Source organism: Bolinopsis microptera, chromosome 10 (assembly GCF_026151205.1).
Source record: "Bolinopsis microptera isolate Bmic1 chromosome 10, MBARI_Bmic_1.0, whole genome shotgun sequence".
Lineage (NCBI taxonomy): Eukaryota > Metazoa > Ctenophora > Tentaculata > Lobata > Bolinopsidae > Bolinopsis > Bolinopsis microptera.
In genome coordinates this window covers 11,937,543-11,955,778 of record NC_087081.1, presented here as the reverse complement: position 1 = coordinate 11,955,778, position 18,236 = coordinate 11,937,543, and the positions used below count along the sequence as shown (strand labels likewise).

The following is an 18,236-nucleotide window of genomic DNA, read 5'->3' as shown; positions in this document are numbered from 1 at the left end:
CCTCTCCATCCTCCTCCTCTTTCTCCTCGGTCCATAGTCCTCCTCCTACTGGGTCCTCCTCCTCATCCTTCTCATCAGTCCTCCTCCTCCCCAGTCCTCTCCCAGTCCCCCTCCTTCTCCTCCTCCTATTCAGTCCTCCTCCTCCTCCTCCTCCTCAGTTCTCCTCAGTCCTCCTTCTCATTTCTCCTAAGTCCTCCTCCTGAGTCCTCCTCCTCTTCCTTCTGAGTCCTCCTCCTGAGTCCTAGCCTCCTCCTCCTCCCTCTCAGTCATCCTCCTCAGTCATCCTCCTCAGCCATCCTCCCCAGCCATCCTCCTCATCCATCCTCCTCAGTACTCCTCAGTCCTCCTCCTTCTCAGTCATCGTCAGTCCTCCTCCTCAGTCCTCCTCAGTCCTCCTCCTCCTCCTGGGTCATCCTCCTCCTCCTCCTCATGGGTCCTCCTGGGTCTTCCTGATCCTCCCCAGTCCTCTTCCTCCTCCCCTCCTCAGTCCTCCTCCTACTTCTCCTCCTCGTCCTCAGTCCTCCTCATCAGTCCTCAACAGTTCTCCTCCTCCCCAGTCCGCCTCCTCCTCCTGGGGCCTTTTCCTGGGTCCTCCTCCTGGGTCCTCCTCCTCCTGGGCCCTCCTTCTCCTCCTCAGTCCTTCTCCTCCTCCTCCTCAGTCCTCTTCCTCCTCTTCCTCCTCCACCTCCCTCTCAGTCATCCTCCTCAGCCATCCTCCTCAGCCATCCTCCTCAGTCCTCCTCCTTCTCAGTCCTCCTCAGTCTACCTCCTGAGTCCTCCTCCTCCTCAGTCATCCTCCTCAGTTCTCCTCCTCCTCCTCCTAGGTCCTCCTTCTGGGTCCTCTTCCTCCTGGGTCTTCCTGATCCTTCTCCTCCCTCTCAGTTATCCTCCTCAGTCATCCTCCTCAGTCATCCTCCTCAGCCATCCTCCTCAGCCATCCTTCTCAGCCATCCTCCTCAGTACTCTTCAGTACTCTTCAGTACTCTTCAGTCCTCAAAATGTTTGTCCGCTAATGTCCGCTAATGTCCACCAATGTCCATCCAAGTCCACCAATGTCCGTCCGGGTCCGCCAATGTCCGTCCGAGTCCGCCAATGTCCGTCCGAGTCCGCCAATGTCCGTCCGTGTCCGCCAATGTCCCAAAAAACACGTCCGTTGTCTCATAGAATCCAAAAAGGACAGGACATAGGCGGACATAGACGGACATGACACCCCCCCCCCCCTATAGAGTATAGTATATAGAATGTATCCTAGTGTGAGGGGTGTTAGGCAAGCTATATTATAGTTTTTGAAGTTCAGACCAGTTTGCCTAGGTCATTATAAGGGTTCCATCAACCATATTTTTTTTTTATCTAGACACTTATTTTACTTCGGTGTATTCCAACAGCCACAATGTTACACAAGTGCAACCAGCCAATTACAGGAAGCCGAAGGATCTTTTTGGCCAGTGACGGTTAAGGTAGTGTGTACCATACTTTCTTCGTCCGAGACTTTGCTGCAATGTGCAGCTCCTCATTTAACCCTCACACCCGATTTCTCGAGTATTCGGCTGAGTAGACCGGGGGGCTGCATAGACCACTCATGATCCTTAGCTGAACGTCGACGACGCTCACCCCACGACCAGGCAGTCAGTGGGTTTCGAACTCGCAACCTAACGATTGTAAGACAGGCGTTCTAACCAACTGCGCTACCTGGCCGTTATTATTGACCATATTTTGTACTTGGGCCCAAAACATTGAATTTTGTAACTCCATAGATGGACATGGAACTCTGCCATTTCAGTGGATAAACTCGTGACCTGGCATTTTATTGTTACAAATTTCAATATATAGGGCCCAATTTCTATTTTCTATACAATTTGATATATAAATTAAAAGTTTTTAAATATCCAACCTTTAATCTAATTAGCTATATTCATTTGATTAAATTTACCGCGTTCTGTCGCGGATTGTCAATTTAAATTACATTACATTTAAATTGTTACAAAATTCAATAATTTGGTCCCAATTATCATTTTTTAAATTTGTTAAGTTGTTTCATGTCTTTATTTTAATGCATCAACCAACTTAAAACCAAAACTAGATCAAACAACTCTGTATAACATACTCATTTGTAACCATGTTACGTTATTCAAAGAAATGGGCCTTTTATTGATTATGAACCATATACCAAGATTGTGGTAATGCCTTTATACAAGAATTGCTGCACTTATAACCTGGTTTGAGAGTTAAATACATATCCTACACTAGCTGTGGTTGTAACAAACTATAAAGATAGATCCATGAAAACAAGATGTTACAAAATGTCCATTTTGGGCCTTTTTATGTAATCAAAAGTGGGCCTTTTTTCATTCCACAGCTAAGCAAATACCTAAAGTACATTTTTGTGAAGCAAGAATCTTTAAAATTTAATAATTGGCTGAGCCATTGAAAAGTGTAACCAAATGTTACATTTTTCAACATAACTGGGCCATCTAACTAATAATCCCAGAATGTGTGTTTTCTGTCTGTCTGTCTGTCTGTTTGTAATTTCCGAGCGGTTTAATCAAGAAAACGGTAAGAGTTGCGGGACTGATTTTTCCGGTAAAGTGCCGACAAAACTCTGACGAAGTTAAATGATAAAGGTTTTTTAAATCGGTCGTTGGTAAGTGGTTTAATTGATGGTTTTGTACCACAAATGTTACATAAAATGGCTTGAGCAGAACGGTAAGAGTTACGGGGCTCGCATATAATGTAGCTGCATAATTAGTGTAATTGAGTTGGCGGGTAAGGTTCGCTGTCTATACTATAATCTTATTAGGGGAGGGGGCACTGTTTGCGGTCTGTTTGGACTGCAGAGAGAGTTCATACTTTCATACGACAATGTTATGCGTGTTCACAAATATGATAGGCGGGTGTGGTGTTAAGGGTTAATTTCTATTGATTATTGTTTAAGATACTATTCCTATTTTTTAAGATACCATTGGATACGTGAGGGCACTCCGAATAGAATTGCTCACCTAATGCGGGTTTTGACTCAATGGGTACCTAAATGCTCCTACCCTTTTTAACTGCGCGGCAGCAGTGAAATCTCGGCCGAAGGCCGGGTTACACTAGTTTTACAATATTATGCATAGCCGATGACCTGAGACTATTTGTTATCACAATTATAATCATCTCTGAAAGTTTCAAGACCATCGAGTAATTATTAATGGAGTTATTGTAAAAATGAGAAAATCGCCCATTTTGGCAGTGAAACAAAACCACCAACCAGGTTTGAACATGTCCTTTGGCTGCACGGATTTGTGCTCAATAACCAGGACTCTACGTCCAAGTGGTGGATGATACACCACTGTATAATGAAATGAAATGAAATGAAATGAAATGAAATGAAATGAAATGAAATGAAATGAAATGAAATAATGTGCTTGTATACCGCCCATATGGTTAGCAACTGACACAAGTGCCAGATACTAACCATGTCAGAGCGGTTCTAAAGGGTGAGGTGAAAATATCCAGCAACAAACAACTAAATCATCTCAAAAACAAATCTATTTAGGAAAAATTAAAACTTTAAATATATCATATAGTAATCATAGGAAGATTTATTGATATATACCACACTACGATTAACAATAAACCACCAGAAAACTCTTCAAAAGTAACATAATATACTTATAGGAATCAAAAGAAGGATTATTAATATGTTAATACACATTGCACTAAGAAATAAAGATAAACCCTACAACAAATCATAAGAACAAAGAAAAAACAGCACTAATCACATACGGTCATATAAATAATGTTTAAGGGTACCTTTGAAACTGTCTACGTTGCGTAGTGATCGTATCTCCCAGGGAAGTGAGTTCCAAGCAGTTGGTGCGTATACGTAGTTGGTGAATCGACGTTGATCAATCTTACTATTAGTAGTTTTAGGAGTCTTTAGTCTGTAACAATCTCCTTCTACTTTTGATCTTGTACTAGCTATTGTCAATGGGTTTTCAATCACTACAAGATTCTGTATGTAGGCCGGTGCAATCCCATGCACAGCTTTATAAGTTAACAGGCAGACTTTAAAGAAAATCCTTTGGTCAAGAGGAAGGATATGTGCTCTCTTGTAGTAGGGAAGTAGGTCTTCTGATCGGTCTTTGATATTGTAGATGAACCGTATGGCACCATTGAGGGTTGATCTTAGCTTGTTTAGTCGTGTCTTTGGTAGGTTCATGTAAAGAGAATTACAGTAGTCGAGCTTTGATATTACAAGCTGTGTTACCATCATGAGTTTCACTCCTTCATCCAGATAGCGCCCAATCGTCCTTAGATTCATCATTGTCCAGCTGCATTTCTGTTTGACACTATTAATTTGTCTTTCCATGGTAAGAGACTTATCAAACTTTACCCCAAGACTCTTCCAGCTGTCACCTTTACATTCAGTTGGAGTGATAGTTGTGTTTCCGAACTGAATCGTCACCTCCATTTTGCAGTCTTTAAGAACTTTTGATTTGCCTAGGACAAGTAGTTCTGTCTTCGACTCATTGAGTTTCATAAAGTTTCCAACCATCCAATGCTTGATTTCCGAGAGACATCTATTTATCCGATCTTTGACATCTGCAAGTTCGCTTGGGAAGCTTGGATGAAAAGATATGTATAACTGAGAGTCATCCGCATATAGCTGGATGTCTAGTCCAAATTTGGCAGCAATATTCTGAAGGTCTTTAATGTAGAGTATAAACAAGATGGGCCCTAGTAGGGATCCCTGAGGGACTCCAAAGAGGAGTTCAAGAAGAGACGAGATAGTATCGCCAATCTTTACACAGAAATATCTGCTCTCAAGGTATGATCTCATCCATTGAAGGGCTTTCCCAGTTACACCATAATGCTTGAAAAGTTTCTCAAGGAGGATTTCGTGATCAATAGTGTCGAAAGCTGCACTGAGATCCAGGAGTACCACAGCCACGATGTTACCTGCTTGAATCTCCTTGTTTATGTCGTCAGTCATCCTGACAAGAAGGGTCTCACAGGTTCGATACTGGTCTATAGTTACTTAAACTGTCAACATCAGCGTTCTCTTTCTTAAGGGTTGGCTTAATTTAACCGCTTTCTTCATTTGAGAAGGAAATGATCCTGTCTTAGTAGACGTGTTTAGGATGTGCAGGAGTACAGGTGTTAGCTCATCCACACAGCTCTTCAGTAGGAATGAAGGAATGGGATCCAGACAGCAGAACTTGTTACTCATCATTTTAACCAATTTTCTGAGGTCTTCAGGATCAGCACTGATAGGGGAAAACGTGTCAAGAGTTGAAACATAATCAGGTTCACCTGAAGGAGCAAGTGTTTCCTCCGGGATATTTTTGGATGCATCCAATTCAATGTCTTTCCGTATTTTGTTAACTTTCTCAGCAAAGAAGTCTTTGAAATCCTCTGACAGTTTTCCAGGGTCTTGATGTTTGGGGAGATCCTGTGTCTCGTTACCAAGAAGTCTGTTAAGCTTCTTGTAAAGGGCCTTTGAGTCTCCTGCTGATGCTCGAAGCGACTCTTTGTTATAAGAACATCTCTTCACAAACTCTAAACTAACAAATCTATCTCTGAGATCTATGTAGTCTTTCCTGGTACCCTTTCCTTTGCGCCATGCACGTTCGGCTGCTCTCCTCTTTTGACGTAGCAAACTAAGGTCTAAGTCAAGCCACGGCATGGGTTTCTTCCGAAATTTCTTCTTTATAACAGGACAGTGCTTATCCATGAGTTGAGTAAGGACAGAGTTATACAGTGAAGTAGCTTCTTCAGCAGGTAAAATTGGATCAATAGTTGACAGTAATGGGTACACACCGTTACAATTAATGAGCAATTATCATTGATACTACAACTACATACAGTTAGACAGACAATATTGTGTAGTTCAACAGTGTTGTTGCAGGTAATTTGTTTTGATTTTTGTTTTTCGCTTCCTTTGAGTGCATCTTATAGGCTGAGTTCAAGAAAACAACAAATTTTTCAAGAAAACAACAAATTTTTATTTAAATCAATTATAGCAACAATTTGAAAAACTTTAAAGCTCTTCTATTACCATGGAATATACTACGGGTATGGTGACTTGGGCTATTGAGTTGTTAAGTAGATTAAGATTAGTAAACCTGCACTTGCATTGTATATTTTATAAAAACTAGAAATTAGGCTTCACGGTAAAATGGAGAAGCAGGCTGATCTTGGAGAGAGCAGACCGTAAAGTTTACGCACCCACCAGGGCTACCTACCTACCCCAGTTGTTCTTTTTGGTTTATCAGCTTGTATTGTTATATTTATGGACCCCAAGTCACCACACTAAGAAGGAGTATGTAAAAAAAATAATAATAATAAATTAAGTTAATATCATCATATCTGTTTAAAACAGTAAAAGTCAAGTTGAGGATTGACTTTCCTAGTTAATTTAAAGGTTCAAACGTTTGGGAATATAATAATGTTGGTATTTGTATCTGCTGCAGCAATAATATCGAAATATCATTTGTCTAGAAAATTTTCGCCACTTCAATAGATATTGGGTCGGCAATTTGGTGAGTGAGTGATGAGATGGTTTGGTCTGTGATTGAGTGAGGGGCGATGTGAAAGTTGTGGTAAGTCCAGGTGTTATTATTGTTGATGGATTGAGATCCCAGGATGATACTTTTACAGCGTAATTTAACCAAAGATACAGAAGTAGTGAGGATTTCCCCATTCTCATTTAGAATCCGTTTATGTATGCTATTTTACAATTTGGAGGCTATATAAAGAAAAGTGTTGGTTTTTCTTGGGAGGATTATGACATTGCTTGTATCACGTTTTGATGAGTCTATAGTACAATACAACGAGTATGGAGTGCGAAATTTCATAATTCGAAATATCTCAGATATACAGTGGTATTTGTACAAGTTTTGAACAGTAAGCAATTTTAGTCGATTAAAAATGGGCTTGGTGTGCTCTTTTTCGAAAAAAGCAGCTCCTAACCTCTGTTTTGTATAAGGTCTGGCTCGTGCACAAGTGGCATGTTTGTCGAGGTATGCATTTAGGTCTCCAAAAAGGATTCTTATACAACGTTTCTGAGTTATGAACAGCTTATCGTTTGGTTGGTCTTTGAGAGCTGAGCCCCAAACACTTATTCCGTAAGCAAGATGTGATTCCAATAATGCAGAGTATATTTTTTGGTAGTGTTCCCCTGGAACTGAATGTTTAATCCTGTTAAGTGCTCCTGTAGTGGATCTAATTTTTTTTCTTAGATATTCTATGTGTGGGCCCCAGCTAAGTTTTTCATCAATTACTACACCAAGAAATTTGGTGTTGCTAACCTTGACAATTTTGTGTCCATTTATAAATATTCCTTGTGATTTGTCATGTTCATTGGCATACGGCCTAACCCTGGCGCAGGTTTCATCAGATTCGTATGCAGGTAGAAAATGTATGTAGCAGCATTTAGACATATTTATATGTAAGAGATTACTTCTCATGAATTTGCATACGAAATCAAGAACTTTATTGGCCTTCAAGTATGTTGCTTCTTTGGACGGTCCAGTGATAAATATATTTGTGTCATCAGCATAGAGCACAAATTTGCATTCATCGCCTTTGTAACAGTTTATTATGTCGTTCATATATAATAAGAAAAGTAGAGGGCCTAGTATGGAACCTTGGGGAACTCCATATTTTACATTCATAGTCTCTGATGTAGTGTTGAGAAATGAAACATACTGTGATCTATCGGATAAATAGCTTTTTAGAAGTCCTAGAGCTAGACCTCTAACCCCATAATTTTCCAGTTTCCTCAGGAGAATGCCATGGTCAAGAGTATCAAAAGCTTTGTTTAGGTCAATAAAGATTCCTAGAACATGATTACCACTGGATGTTGATGTTGTGATTGAATGAACTGATTTGTGGAGTGCATGTGAGGTTGAGTGGCCTTTTCGAAAACCAAATTGTTCATTACTGAGAATGTCATTAGCAGTGAAAAAGGTATAAAGCCGTTTGTATATTATTTTTTCAAATATTTTACCAAAGATTGGCAATATTGACACAGGTCTATAATTTTCAATATTTTCTTTATTATCTTTTTTATGGATAGGAGTTACTTTGCCTATTTTGAATATGGATGGGAACGTGCCTTTTTGAATACATGTATTATACAAATTTGCTAATATGTTGGATAAGAGATGAGCCGGTTTCTTGATAACTGCTATTGGTATATCACTGGCTTTTCCGTTAACGAATTCTTGAATTATTTCAAGAATCTCCTCAGGATGAGTTTCTTCTAGATGTATTGAACTGTTGACTGATTTCGACATAAACTCAACAAATGATTGCATTGGTTGGATAGACAGTTGGTTCTCGGACAAAACCTTCTCATTTAAATTACTAGCTAAAGATGTAAAGTAACTATTGAATTTGTTTGCAATAGTCCGCCTACAAATTACTCTAGTTCCATCTATAATGAAGTCATCTTTTAGCTGATTCTTCTTTTTGCCACGAAGCTCGTTGATTATTTGCCAGGTTTTTTTGGAGTTATGGCTATTTTTCTCAAACTTTTCAGCATAATACCTGGTTTTGGAAGTTTTTATGGCAATTTTAAGATATTTTGAGTAGTCCTTGTAAACATTATGTCTTTCCAGATCCCCATCTGGAATTAACAATGTTTTTGTTTTTTTTCCATTCAAAATAAAGTCTGGCTTTTTTTCTCCACAGAGTTGATAACGCCGTTTGTGATCCATGGATTTGTTATATTATTTCGTTTGGTGGTTTTTGGTGAAGCCAATTTGCAAGATATATCTATCTTTTCTTGAAACAGATCCATGAAGGATTCAAAAGAGTCAAATCTGTGGTAAAATGTATTTATGTCGTTTTCAATTTCTTCACAGAGCTTATCAAGGTTTGCATTACTATAGTTATAATAAATGGTTGTTTTTTTCAGGTGATTTATTCTGTTCCGAACTAGTATCAGAATTCATTACTTGAAGGCAGAAAATGGGCTGGTGATGTGAAGCACTATCCTGAATTACTCCAGCTCAGATATAGTTGATGAGTGAATGTCATTAGTGTGTATGTTATCAATGCACGTTTTTGAGCAGTGGGGCATTTGGTGTGTGGGAATGGATATTGTGGGCGTGAACCCGTGACTATAAATAACTTCTTCGAATATATCTTCATCTGGGCCTGATAAATTGGTTATGTTAACATTGAAGTCCCCTAATATGTATGCTTTATGTCCTTTCAGTGCAGTAAGAACTTCTTTATACTGTGCATTGAAGTTAGCAAGTGGATTGCTTGGTGAGCGGTATACAACTCCAACTGTTACTGGTTCTGGAGCATTACTTATTGTTATGAATAGGGACTCAAATTGCTCTGTACAAACAGATAACTTTTCAATCACACTAAAGTTAAAGGAGTTGTGAATGTAGAGAGAAACTCCACTTCCTTTACTTTTTACCTGTTGTGTCTTATTAGAAACGAAGCGTTTCTAATACTCATGAAGTATAGTCTTTAATTTGGTACAGCTGACTATTACAGGGATCAATGTTTGTTTCTGCTAAACCTATCACAGAAAATTTGTGGTCTATGCAGGCTAATTCTAAGGCCAATTTGTCAAAGTTAGTACCATTTCCAAGTTCATTATTTAGGAACATCCACTATCCATGGAAACAGTTCATCGTATTAATGGATTCCCAGCAAGTTAGTTCTTAATTTTAAAGGGGGTTGTATTTGTAATTTGAGTACTTTTCTGCTAAACAAAATTAATTTTCAGGCTCTGAGATGCTTAACTGTACCGGGTTGGACGACAAATGGCCTAACATGGAAACTAACACCTAGACTTCCCGGTACTTTTAGGTAGCAAAATATCTCTCAGATGCAAAGAGGGATATAGACTAAAAGGAGATAACATGGTCTCGTGTCACCGTGAAACCCAGTTCTACTATCATATCATACGGAACCAAACTGTGAACGTAGGTAAAATAATAACCTTGTCGCAGTTTTTTGGAATATCATTATGAAGGTTGTGCAACTTTTCTGATTTAATCACAGCATTTCGTTTCGTAACTTGTAACTTTATACCAAAGTGTGGTAATCGCATCCTTCTGCTGAACCCCAGCAGAACGGTGAAACATTTGTTGATTTCGGAAAACAATCAACTGAACCCCAGCAGAACGGTGAAACATTTTTTGATTTCGGAAAACGATCAGCTGAACCCCAGCAGAACGGTGAAACATTTTTTGATTTTGGAAAACGATCAGCTGAACCCCAGCAGAACGGTGAAACATTTTTTGATTAATTGGAAAACGATCAGCTGAACCCCAGCAGAACGGTGAAACATTTGTTGATTTTGGAAAACGATCAGCTGAACCCCAGCAGAACGGTGAAACATTTGTTGATTTTGGAAAACGATCAGCTGAACCCCAGCAGAACGGTGAAACATTTGTTGATTTTGGAAAACGATCAGCTTAACCCCAGCAGAACGGTGAAACATTTTTTGATTTTGGAAAACGATCAGCTGAACCTCAGCAGAACGGTGAAACATTTGTTGATTTTGGAAAACGATCAACTGAACCCCAGCAGAACGGTGAAACATTTGTTGATTTTGGAAAACGATCAGCTGAACCACAGCAGAACGGTGAAACATTTGTTGATTTTGGAAAACGATCAGCTGAACCCCAGCAGAACGGTGAAACATTTGTTGATTTTGGTCACGTGACCTTTTTTAACACGTTCTTTAGGTGTCCCTGAAACCCTAACCGTAACGAAAAATTAGATGTGGGGTGATCGTGAATTGACCTTGTTATTAGCTTAATCAAATTAGCAGGTACCACCCGTATTCACACACTCAGAATTGAGTTTAGTCATTTTCCAATACGAGATTGGGGACGGGTTCTATAAACAAACAAACAGCTTGATCAAATAATTTAATGGCCGACACAAACACTGTTTCAAAGTTTGATATGTACTTAAGTACTAAGTACTAACTTTTCTAAAAGAATAATCGATTAAATCCTAGGCCCAGTGTGTGTTGAAGATGGTGATAATGGTTCATCATACAGAGGAGATGTTGCTGCCACGGTATCAGGACGCGTCCGTCGGAGATGGGACTAGCTCGTGGTTATTTTGTGAACTAACACTAGCTGCCCTAGGCCTATGGACAGTTTATTCTAAACATTAGTAATGACGTTACATGTTTATTTCTTTTTAGCTGGTTAGTATAACTATGTAATGAAAACACTCTAATTTAAACTTGTAAAAGAGTACCATTTTGCCATGAAACCCACGAACTTAGAAGTATAATTTTACTGACTTCCTATTACATATTAGAGTGTTATTAGAGTGTTATGTTATTGAAATTACTTCACAAATTATGAGATTATTATTTTAAATTGTATGAAACACACAATAGTTTTATGACGAGAATTTGCGTCACTTTTCAGTTTTCCAGCAGTAATCAATTTTATACTATAATTTGGATACGTTATAACTGTTATAATAGACATTTTGGTTTTTTTGAAATGTGACCTTTATCAACTTAAACTCTTGATTTATAACTGTATTACTGTGTACTGGGATGATGAGTCTAGAATGAGTCTTGAATGATGTGATCTAATAATATTATATCTAAAACTTTAAAATGAATGTATAAAATAGTTATCTACCAAAAAATCCAAATTAAACTTTAATTAGAGGTCGTTCACAAATTACGTAATCAGCTGAGGGGGGGGGGGGGGGGGGAGTTTCCGAATGATTACACTAGTGTAATTTTGACACAATAGCTATGTGTCAAGCTATAAAACTGATTACGGAGGGGGGGGGGGGCGGGGGGGGGGGTAAAAATGTTCCAAAAAATGATTACGTAATTATATGTCATATGTGAACGACCCCTTACACGAATATTATTTTGATCACAATTATGTTCTCGTGATCATAATTTTACAATTTTTACTGAACAGTAGGAAAAAGACTTCAAAATGTCGACACTCGTTGAGAAGATAAAAGCAGTAGAAGATGAAATGGCCAGGACGCAAAAGAACAAGGCAACATCAGCTCATTTGGGAATGTTGAAAGCCAAGTTAGTTTCAGATTAACTCAATTAAGCCGATTTTAACTCAATTAAGATTTTAAATTAAGATTCTAAATGAAGATTTCAACTCAATTAAGCCGATTAAGCCAATTTTTTATTTTATTAATAAAAAATAAATATGATTTAGTTCAAATTTTTAATATTTCTGTTACCTGGTTGAATATTTCAGATTAGCGAAGTTCAAGAGGGAGTTGATAACGCCTAAAAGTGGGGGTGGTGGTGCAGGTGAAGGATTCGACGTCGCTAAAACAGGAGATGCTAGAATCGGATTCGTTGGTTTTCCATCTGTAAGTCAATTAAATTGCATGAATAATTTGAAACATTTGCTTACCCCAGTATAGTCATGGTATAGTCTGGTTTTTTTACCCTGCAGTAACTTTTCAGAACTGAAATGGGTTGAAGAAAGAAATTTATCGCTCAAAATAGATTAATAAAATGTTTATCTGTATACTTTCCACATAAATCACTTAAAATCTTAAATCCACCTAAAAACACCTAAAAAACTGCACATTTAATTGGGCGATAAATAAGTTGCGTAACAGCTAAGTTCTTGCCAGTTAATCGTTGTTTTTCCGCCAGATGAAACAAAGTCCATTAACTTTCGTAACATGCCGACTAAAATACTACTTATTTAGGTAGGAAAATCTACACTGCTATCAAATTTAGCTGGAGTCTATTCAGAGGTAGCAGCATACGAGTTCACAACACTCACAACCGTTCCTGGGGTCATCAGGTAATTATTTATAGATTTTTAACCAAGGATAAGATCCGCAACTTATATCGCGCAAATGCAAGTTTCGTCAAGTTTACCGCGGCAAATTAGGCTGCATGGGCCGTGGATGAGCAGCTATATGAGGGCTCAAGCTCTAGATCGAATCCTTTAGTGGAAAAATAATGCCCTAAAAGCTGGAACGTCGCCGTGTAGGTAGCTGTTGAGAGTGGGCCAGTCACAGTCAAATGTTATTTTATGTAACGCGCTACGGTTATTGCGCGTTGAGAGTCCAAATTGTTATTTCAATTTTGCGCGGCTTCTAAAGTTTTTCGGAATTGAAGCCGAATGAATGATATACCTTATCGGACCTTATTTGGACGGACATTACATGAACGGACACAATTATGAACGGACATAAATATGAACGCTCGAAGGCATTCAAAACCATCAAAAATCCGAATTTTTTTCAATTTTTTTGACGCTTTTTTAATTTCAGCAAATGATTTTTAAATCCATTTTTTATACAGTAAGTAAGAAAAGCAGTCATTAAGCAGTAAAAATGTTAAAATATGTGTACATGATCAGTGTCTAATATCACATATCATCTTCATCAAATGGGTTTTCGTGCATGAAATAGTCCATGCTTAAAGCATCAGCGATTTCTAGCTTTATGGAAACCTTTTTTTTATCAAACTACTCCGGTCCTGCATTTCATTTTCAGTCTTAACTTTTACAAGCCATTCGGCGTGAAGTGGTTTTATCTTAGACAACTTAAGGTTAACCTTAACATCACGTGGAGCTTTCCTAGCAATGTTTCATTACCGCCCCCGAGTAATATGAACTATAACAACGTCGGACAATGTCCTTGGCAACACGATTTACCGTAATTTCTAGAGGCTGGAACAAGTTTGTCATGTTGGCGGGGACTAGTTCATGAACTATGTTGTTGAGTGCCATAATTTCGTTGACTTTTTTCCGCCAAGTGACCCTTGAAAACATTATATACTAGTTATAGTAGTAGTAGTAGAGTTTTTTGTGTCTCCAGCAGACCAAAGAGAACCTTTCTGTCGTTAACTTACGGCACAATAAAGTTCTCAAAGTTGTCATATTCTGGACAAAAATTTCGAAATGGAAAAATTATTAAAAAAATTTCAACGGACTTTAACTTGGACGGACATTAATTGAACGGACTTTATTTGAACGGACATTAAGATGAACGCTAGGGCCTCCAGCGTTCAAGTAATGTCCGTCCAAATAAGGTCCGATAAGGTAATACGTCGTCTTAACGTAGAGGCCCTGCTGACCCCGCTGTGCAGGGGGCGCCTAATCGTCGTTTGAATTTGGGACAATTTAGAAAACTTAACTAAAGTACTAGCAAAACTGCGCGTTTTGCTCTAGATACACACTTTTTTAGAGATTTTACCGGCGTATTCTCTAAAATCACCTAATTTGTTCAATTTTAGGGAGGGGCACCAAAAAGGGAGGGGGCGCTTTTTTCGGCAGGGGGGGGGGGGGGGGGGCGCCAACAGGCAACGTTACGCCACTGCGTCTTATCAGACTCTTTGCACTTAGCAGATAGTAGCATATATATATTTTTTGTTCATGGAGCAGGCTTGCCACATAGGTCCGATAGTTCGGAACGTTTAGGCAGGGTGCAGACAATAGCATATACAGGGCCAGTGGCGTAACGAAGGGCCCCGCCGACCCCGCTCTTATTAGTTAAAATTAACCATGAAGTTTAATTTTGTCAAAAACAATGAAAGTGGAAGAAAGTCACACTTTATGCGGTAAATTAGGAAGACCATGCTCCAATGAATTATATTAAGATTATTAAGTTGACTGCGTGCGGGTAATTTGGGTAACGTACTGTCGCTGTTCGCTAATATGCGTGATTTTCGTGATTTTTGTATATATCCAAGATTTTAACACAAGAGATCTGACTCTCATAATTTACAGATATAAGGGAGCAAAGATACAGCTCTTAGATTTACCAGGTATCATCGAAGGAGCTAAAGATGGTAAAGGAAGAGGTAAGCGTCCAATATTTCAACAGATATCACAGATTATCACTCTCTAATTAAAACTAATTTCAACACTACAAATCTATTAGATTTATTGAGGATGTAACAGTAGGTATATGTACAATATGTATAATTTTGTTTTATAGGAGTCCTAATCCCCCTCCATCCTTAACTGGAGTTTCACTTTCTGAATATTTTTGCATGTTGTACCGCGCGGCGCGCATGGGTAGTGAATAGTGGGTATATTATGAATAACAATTTCAATTAATTTCAGGTCGACAGGTAATAGCAGTTGCAAGAACTTGCAAGCTTATATTTATCGTGCTGGATGTTTTAAAACCGCTGGGAGATAAGGCGATCATCCAAAAAGAGCTCGAAGGTATGTAACATAATATATTAGTTGCCAATAAGATTGACCTCGAAACTCAGTCATGATTTATTTTACACCTTATAAATCGATAGACTTCTCATCCTTTTACTTTTTGGGAGTGATTAAAATTAAATTTTACTAAATCGAGAACAAAAGCTCTTTAGTTGCTATTTCAGCTTCTCTTGCTATTTCGCCCACCCTAAGATATGCTCTTTTTGGGAAAAATGCTCGCACCGTATTATTTTACATATTTGTCGTTAAAAATCTTTTATCAGTTTAATCCCACTAGGTTTTGGTATCCGATTAAATAAAATTCCGCCGAATATCACCTTTAGAAGAAAGGAGAAAGGTGGTATTAATCTGACCACTGTGGTACCTCAAAGTGAACTCGATTTAAATGCAGTGAAACAGGTGAGGTGAAATTCCAAGTTATTTAGTGGTCCTCTTATATTGAACCCAAATCTCCTGCTCCAACTCTTTCAAAGGCTGGTACCCTACTACTACGTGGCCAGAAGGAAATTCTCGTAGGAACTCTTAATGTACGAACGTCGAACAATAAGAGAACAATACAAGAGGGATGAGCTGGGTGTATGCATGAGGGATAGTGGCGTACATATTTTGGGCATTCAGGAGCATCGGGTAGTACATAGCACTGAAATCGAGTATCAAGATCTTGGAAGCTCTCACCTCATAACAACTTCGGCATGGAGAACCAGCAATGGGGCGGCTGCTGGTGGGGTTGGTATTGTCTTGGACAAAAAGACAGTATTCAACTCATTGATTAGTGTATACTCACATGACAGGAGGACGATGGTAGCCAACTTTGCAGGGAACCCGGTCACAACTGTTATTGTGACTTATAGCCCGACAGAGGGGGCGACTGTCGACGAAGCAGAAAACTACTACGACAGCCTTGGTGGTGCCATCGACCAGATACCAGCCCACAACTTACTATTCGTTGTAGGGGACCTCAATGCGCATGTCTCATCATCAGGAAACTGGACATCCTTCCACAAGGGTCCAGCAAACCGAAATGGTAGACTGCTAGAGGATATGCTGTTGGAGCGACAGCTAGAAATCACAAACACCAGATTTCAGAAGCGAAGAGGTAAACTCTGGACATATCTCTCAGATATGAGTCAAAGTAAATCTCAAATCGACTTCATCATTTGCCGGAAGAAATGGCGGAACTCCGTCAAGAACTCCGAAGCATATGGTAGTTTCCACAGTATTGGCTCGGATCACAGAGTAGTCGTAGCAAGGGTAAAGCTTAGTCTACGGATAAGCAAGACGGAGAAGAGGGCTCCGGTTCTGGACTGGTCTAAACTTAAAACTGATATCGCTCTACAAGAGAGGTACACAGTGGAAGTTAAAAACCGCTTTTCCATACTTGAAAAGGATGATCAGACGGCAACAGAAAGGTACCAATGCTTTATTGATGCGAATAGGACAACTTCTCGACTTTTGCTACCTGAAAAGGAGAAAAAGAAAAGATGTAAAATCTCAGCGACTCCAAGTGTTGAGATTGCCAGGCTGAAGCTGAGGGAATGTAGCATAAAATACCACTCAGATGCTACAGAAGACAACCGAATAGCTGTTCAAGAGGGCAAACAGAAGCTAGGCGATGCTTATCAAGCAGCCAAAGAGCACCTGCTGGAGGGGCAGGTCCGGGAACTGGAGGAAGCAAGTTGGCAGGGCAGACATGCTAAAAGCTGGACCATGATCAACAAGATCACAGGTAAAGCTCCATCATATACTGGCAAAATCAAGGGAAACTCACCAACGGAAAGGGTTCAGAAATGGAAGGACTATTTTGCTACTCTTCTCGGCTCACCACCGACGGTAGAGAACGCGGAAGAGGATATTGATCCAGTCCACCCACCTCTGAATATCGGAACAGAACCGTTTACGTTGGATGAGTACAGGAAAGCAAAGTCCAGCATAAAGGAAGGGAAAGCATGGGGTGACGACAACATAGCCCCAGAAGTCTTAAAACGATGCGACCTTGATCAAATTGTCTTAGACTTCTGTAACAATGCTCTATTGAAAGGTGAGAAACCAGACCAATGGTCAACTGCCAACATCATACCAATTCCAAAGAAGGGCGACCTTAGCGAACCAATGAACTATCGGGGAATAAGCTTGTCATCCCTAGTTGCCAAGTCTCTAAACAAGATGGTTCTAAACCGGTTGAAGCCAGAAATCGAGATAATTCTGCGTAGAAACCAGAATGGATTCAGACCAGGAAGGTCAACAACTCAACAGATATTGGTACTGAGACGTCTTATAGAGGGTGTCAAGAGTCGGAAACTGCCAGCTGTTCTGACATTTATAGACTTTAAGAAGGCTTTCGACAGTGTACATCGTGGGAAAATGCTAAAGATTCTAGAAGCTTACGGCATTCCAGTCAAAATCGTGCAGCTTATACGGCTCATGTACGAGAAGACAATGGCCAAAGTCCTAACTCCAGACGGAGAAACTGAATTGTTCGAGATACTTGCAGGTGTGTTACAGGGTGATACCTTAGCACCTTACCTCTTTGCAATAGTCATCGACTACTGTATGAGGCAAGCCATAGGCGATGATGCGGAGCGATTTGGACTCACCCTCGAACGTAGAAAAAGCAGAAGAGTGGGGCCCAAGATCATCACCGATGTGGACTTTGCAGATGATATAGCACTTATATCTGAGGACATGGACAAGGCTAACGAGTTCCTGCTCAGAGTAGAATCGGCGGCAGCAAGCGTGGGACTACACATAAACGAAGGCAAGACCAAGGTCATGACACTGAATATGGAGGATCGATCTAGCGACCTACAAAGTCGATCCGGGGAAGCCATAGAAAATGTAGATGATTTCATCTACTTAGGCTCCTGGATTGAGAGCACAGATAGGGAGATAAGGGTTAGAAAGGGAAAAGCGTGGGGTGCCCTACATAGACTGAAGGATATCTGGAAATCCAAACTCTCAAAGAGCCTAAAGATTAGATTGTTCATAGCGGCTTGTGAATCAGTACTGCTCTACGGATCAGAAACCTGGACACTGACAAAGGCTCAAGAGAAAAGTTTGGACGGGACATAC

At 39.7% G+C, this 18,236-nt stretch overlaps 2 protein-coding genes across 3 annotated transcripts in view; both read left to right on the top strand.

The window, feature by feature from the left end:
* LOC134822401 (uncharacterized) overlaps nucleotides 1–18,236 on the top strand; it is a 66,831-nt gene that overhangs the window by 12,097 nt on the left and 36,498 nt on the right. The window lies entirely within an intron of this gene.
* The window catches only part of LOC134822402 (GTP-binding protein 128up-like), a 78,693-nt gene that overhangs the window by 57,489 nt on the left and 2,968 nt on the right, over nucleotides 1–18,236 (top strand). Inside the window, exons 2-7 of the mRNA XM_063833448.1 lie at nucleotides 11,922–12,040; nucleotides 12,222–12,339; nucleotides 12,688–12,785; nucleotides 14,721–14,794; nucleotides 15,060–15,164; nucleotides 15,445–15,566. Coding sequence (XP_063689518.1) covers nucleotides 11,940–12,040; nucleotides 12,222–12,339; nucleotides 12,688–12,785; nucleotides 14,721–14,794; nucleotides 15,060–15,164; nucleotides 15,445–15,566 — 618 coding nt within the window. The 5' untranslated portion in view covers nucleotides 11,922–11,939. The remainder of the gene's footprint in view (nucleotides 1–11,921; nucleotides 12,041–12,221; nucleotides 12,340–12,687; nucleotides 12,786–14,720; nucleotides 14,795–15,059; nucleotides 15,165–15,444; nucleotides 15,567–18,236) is intronic.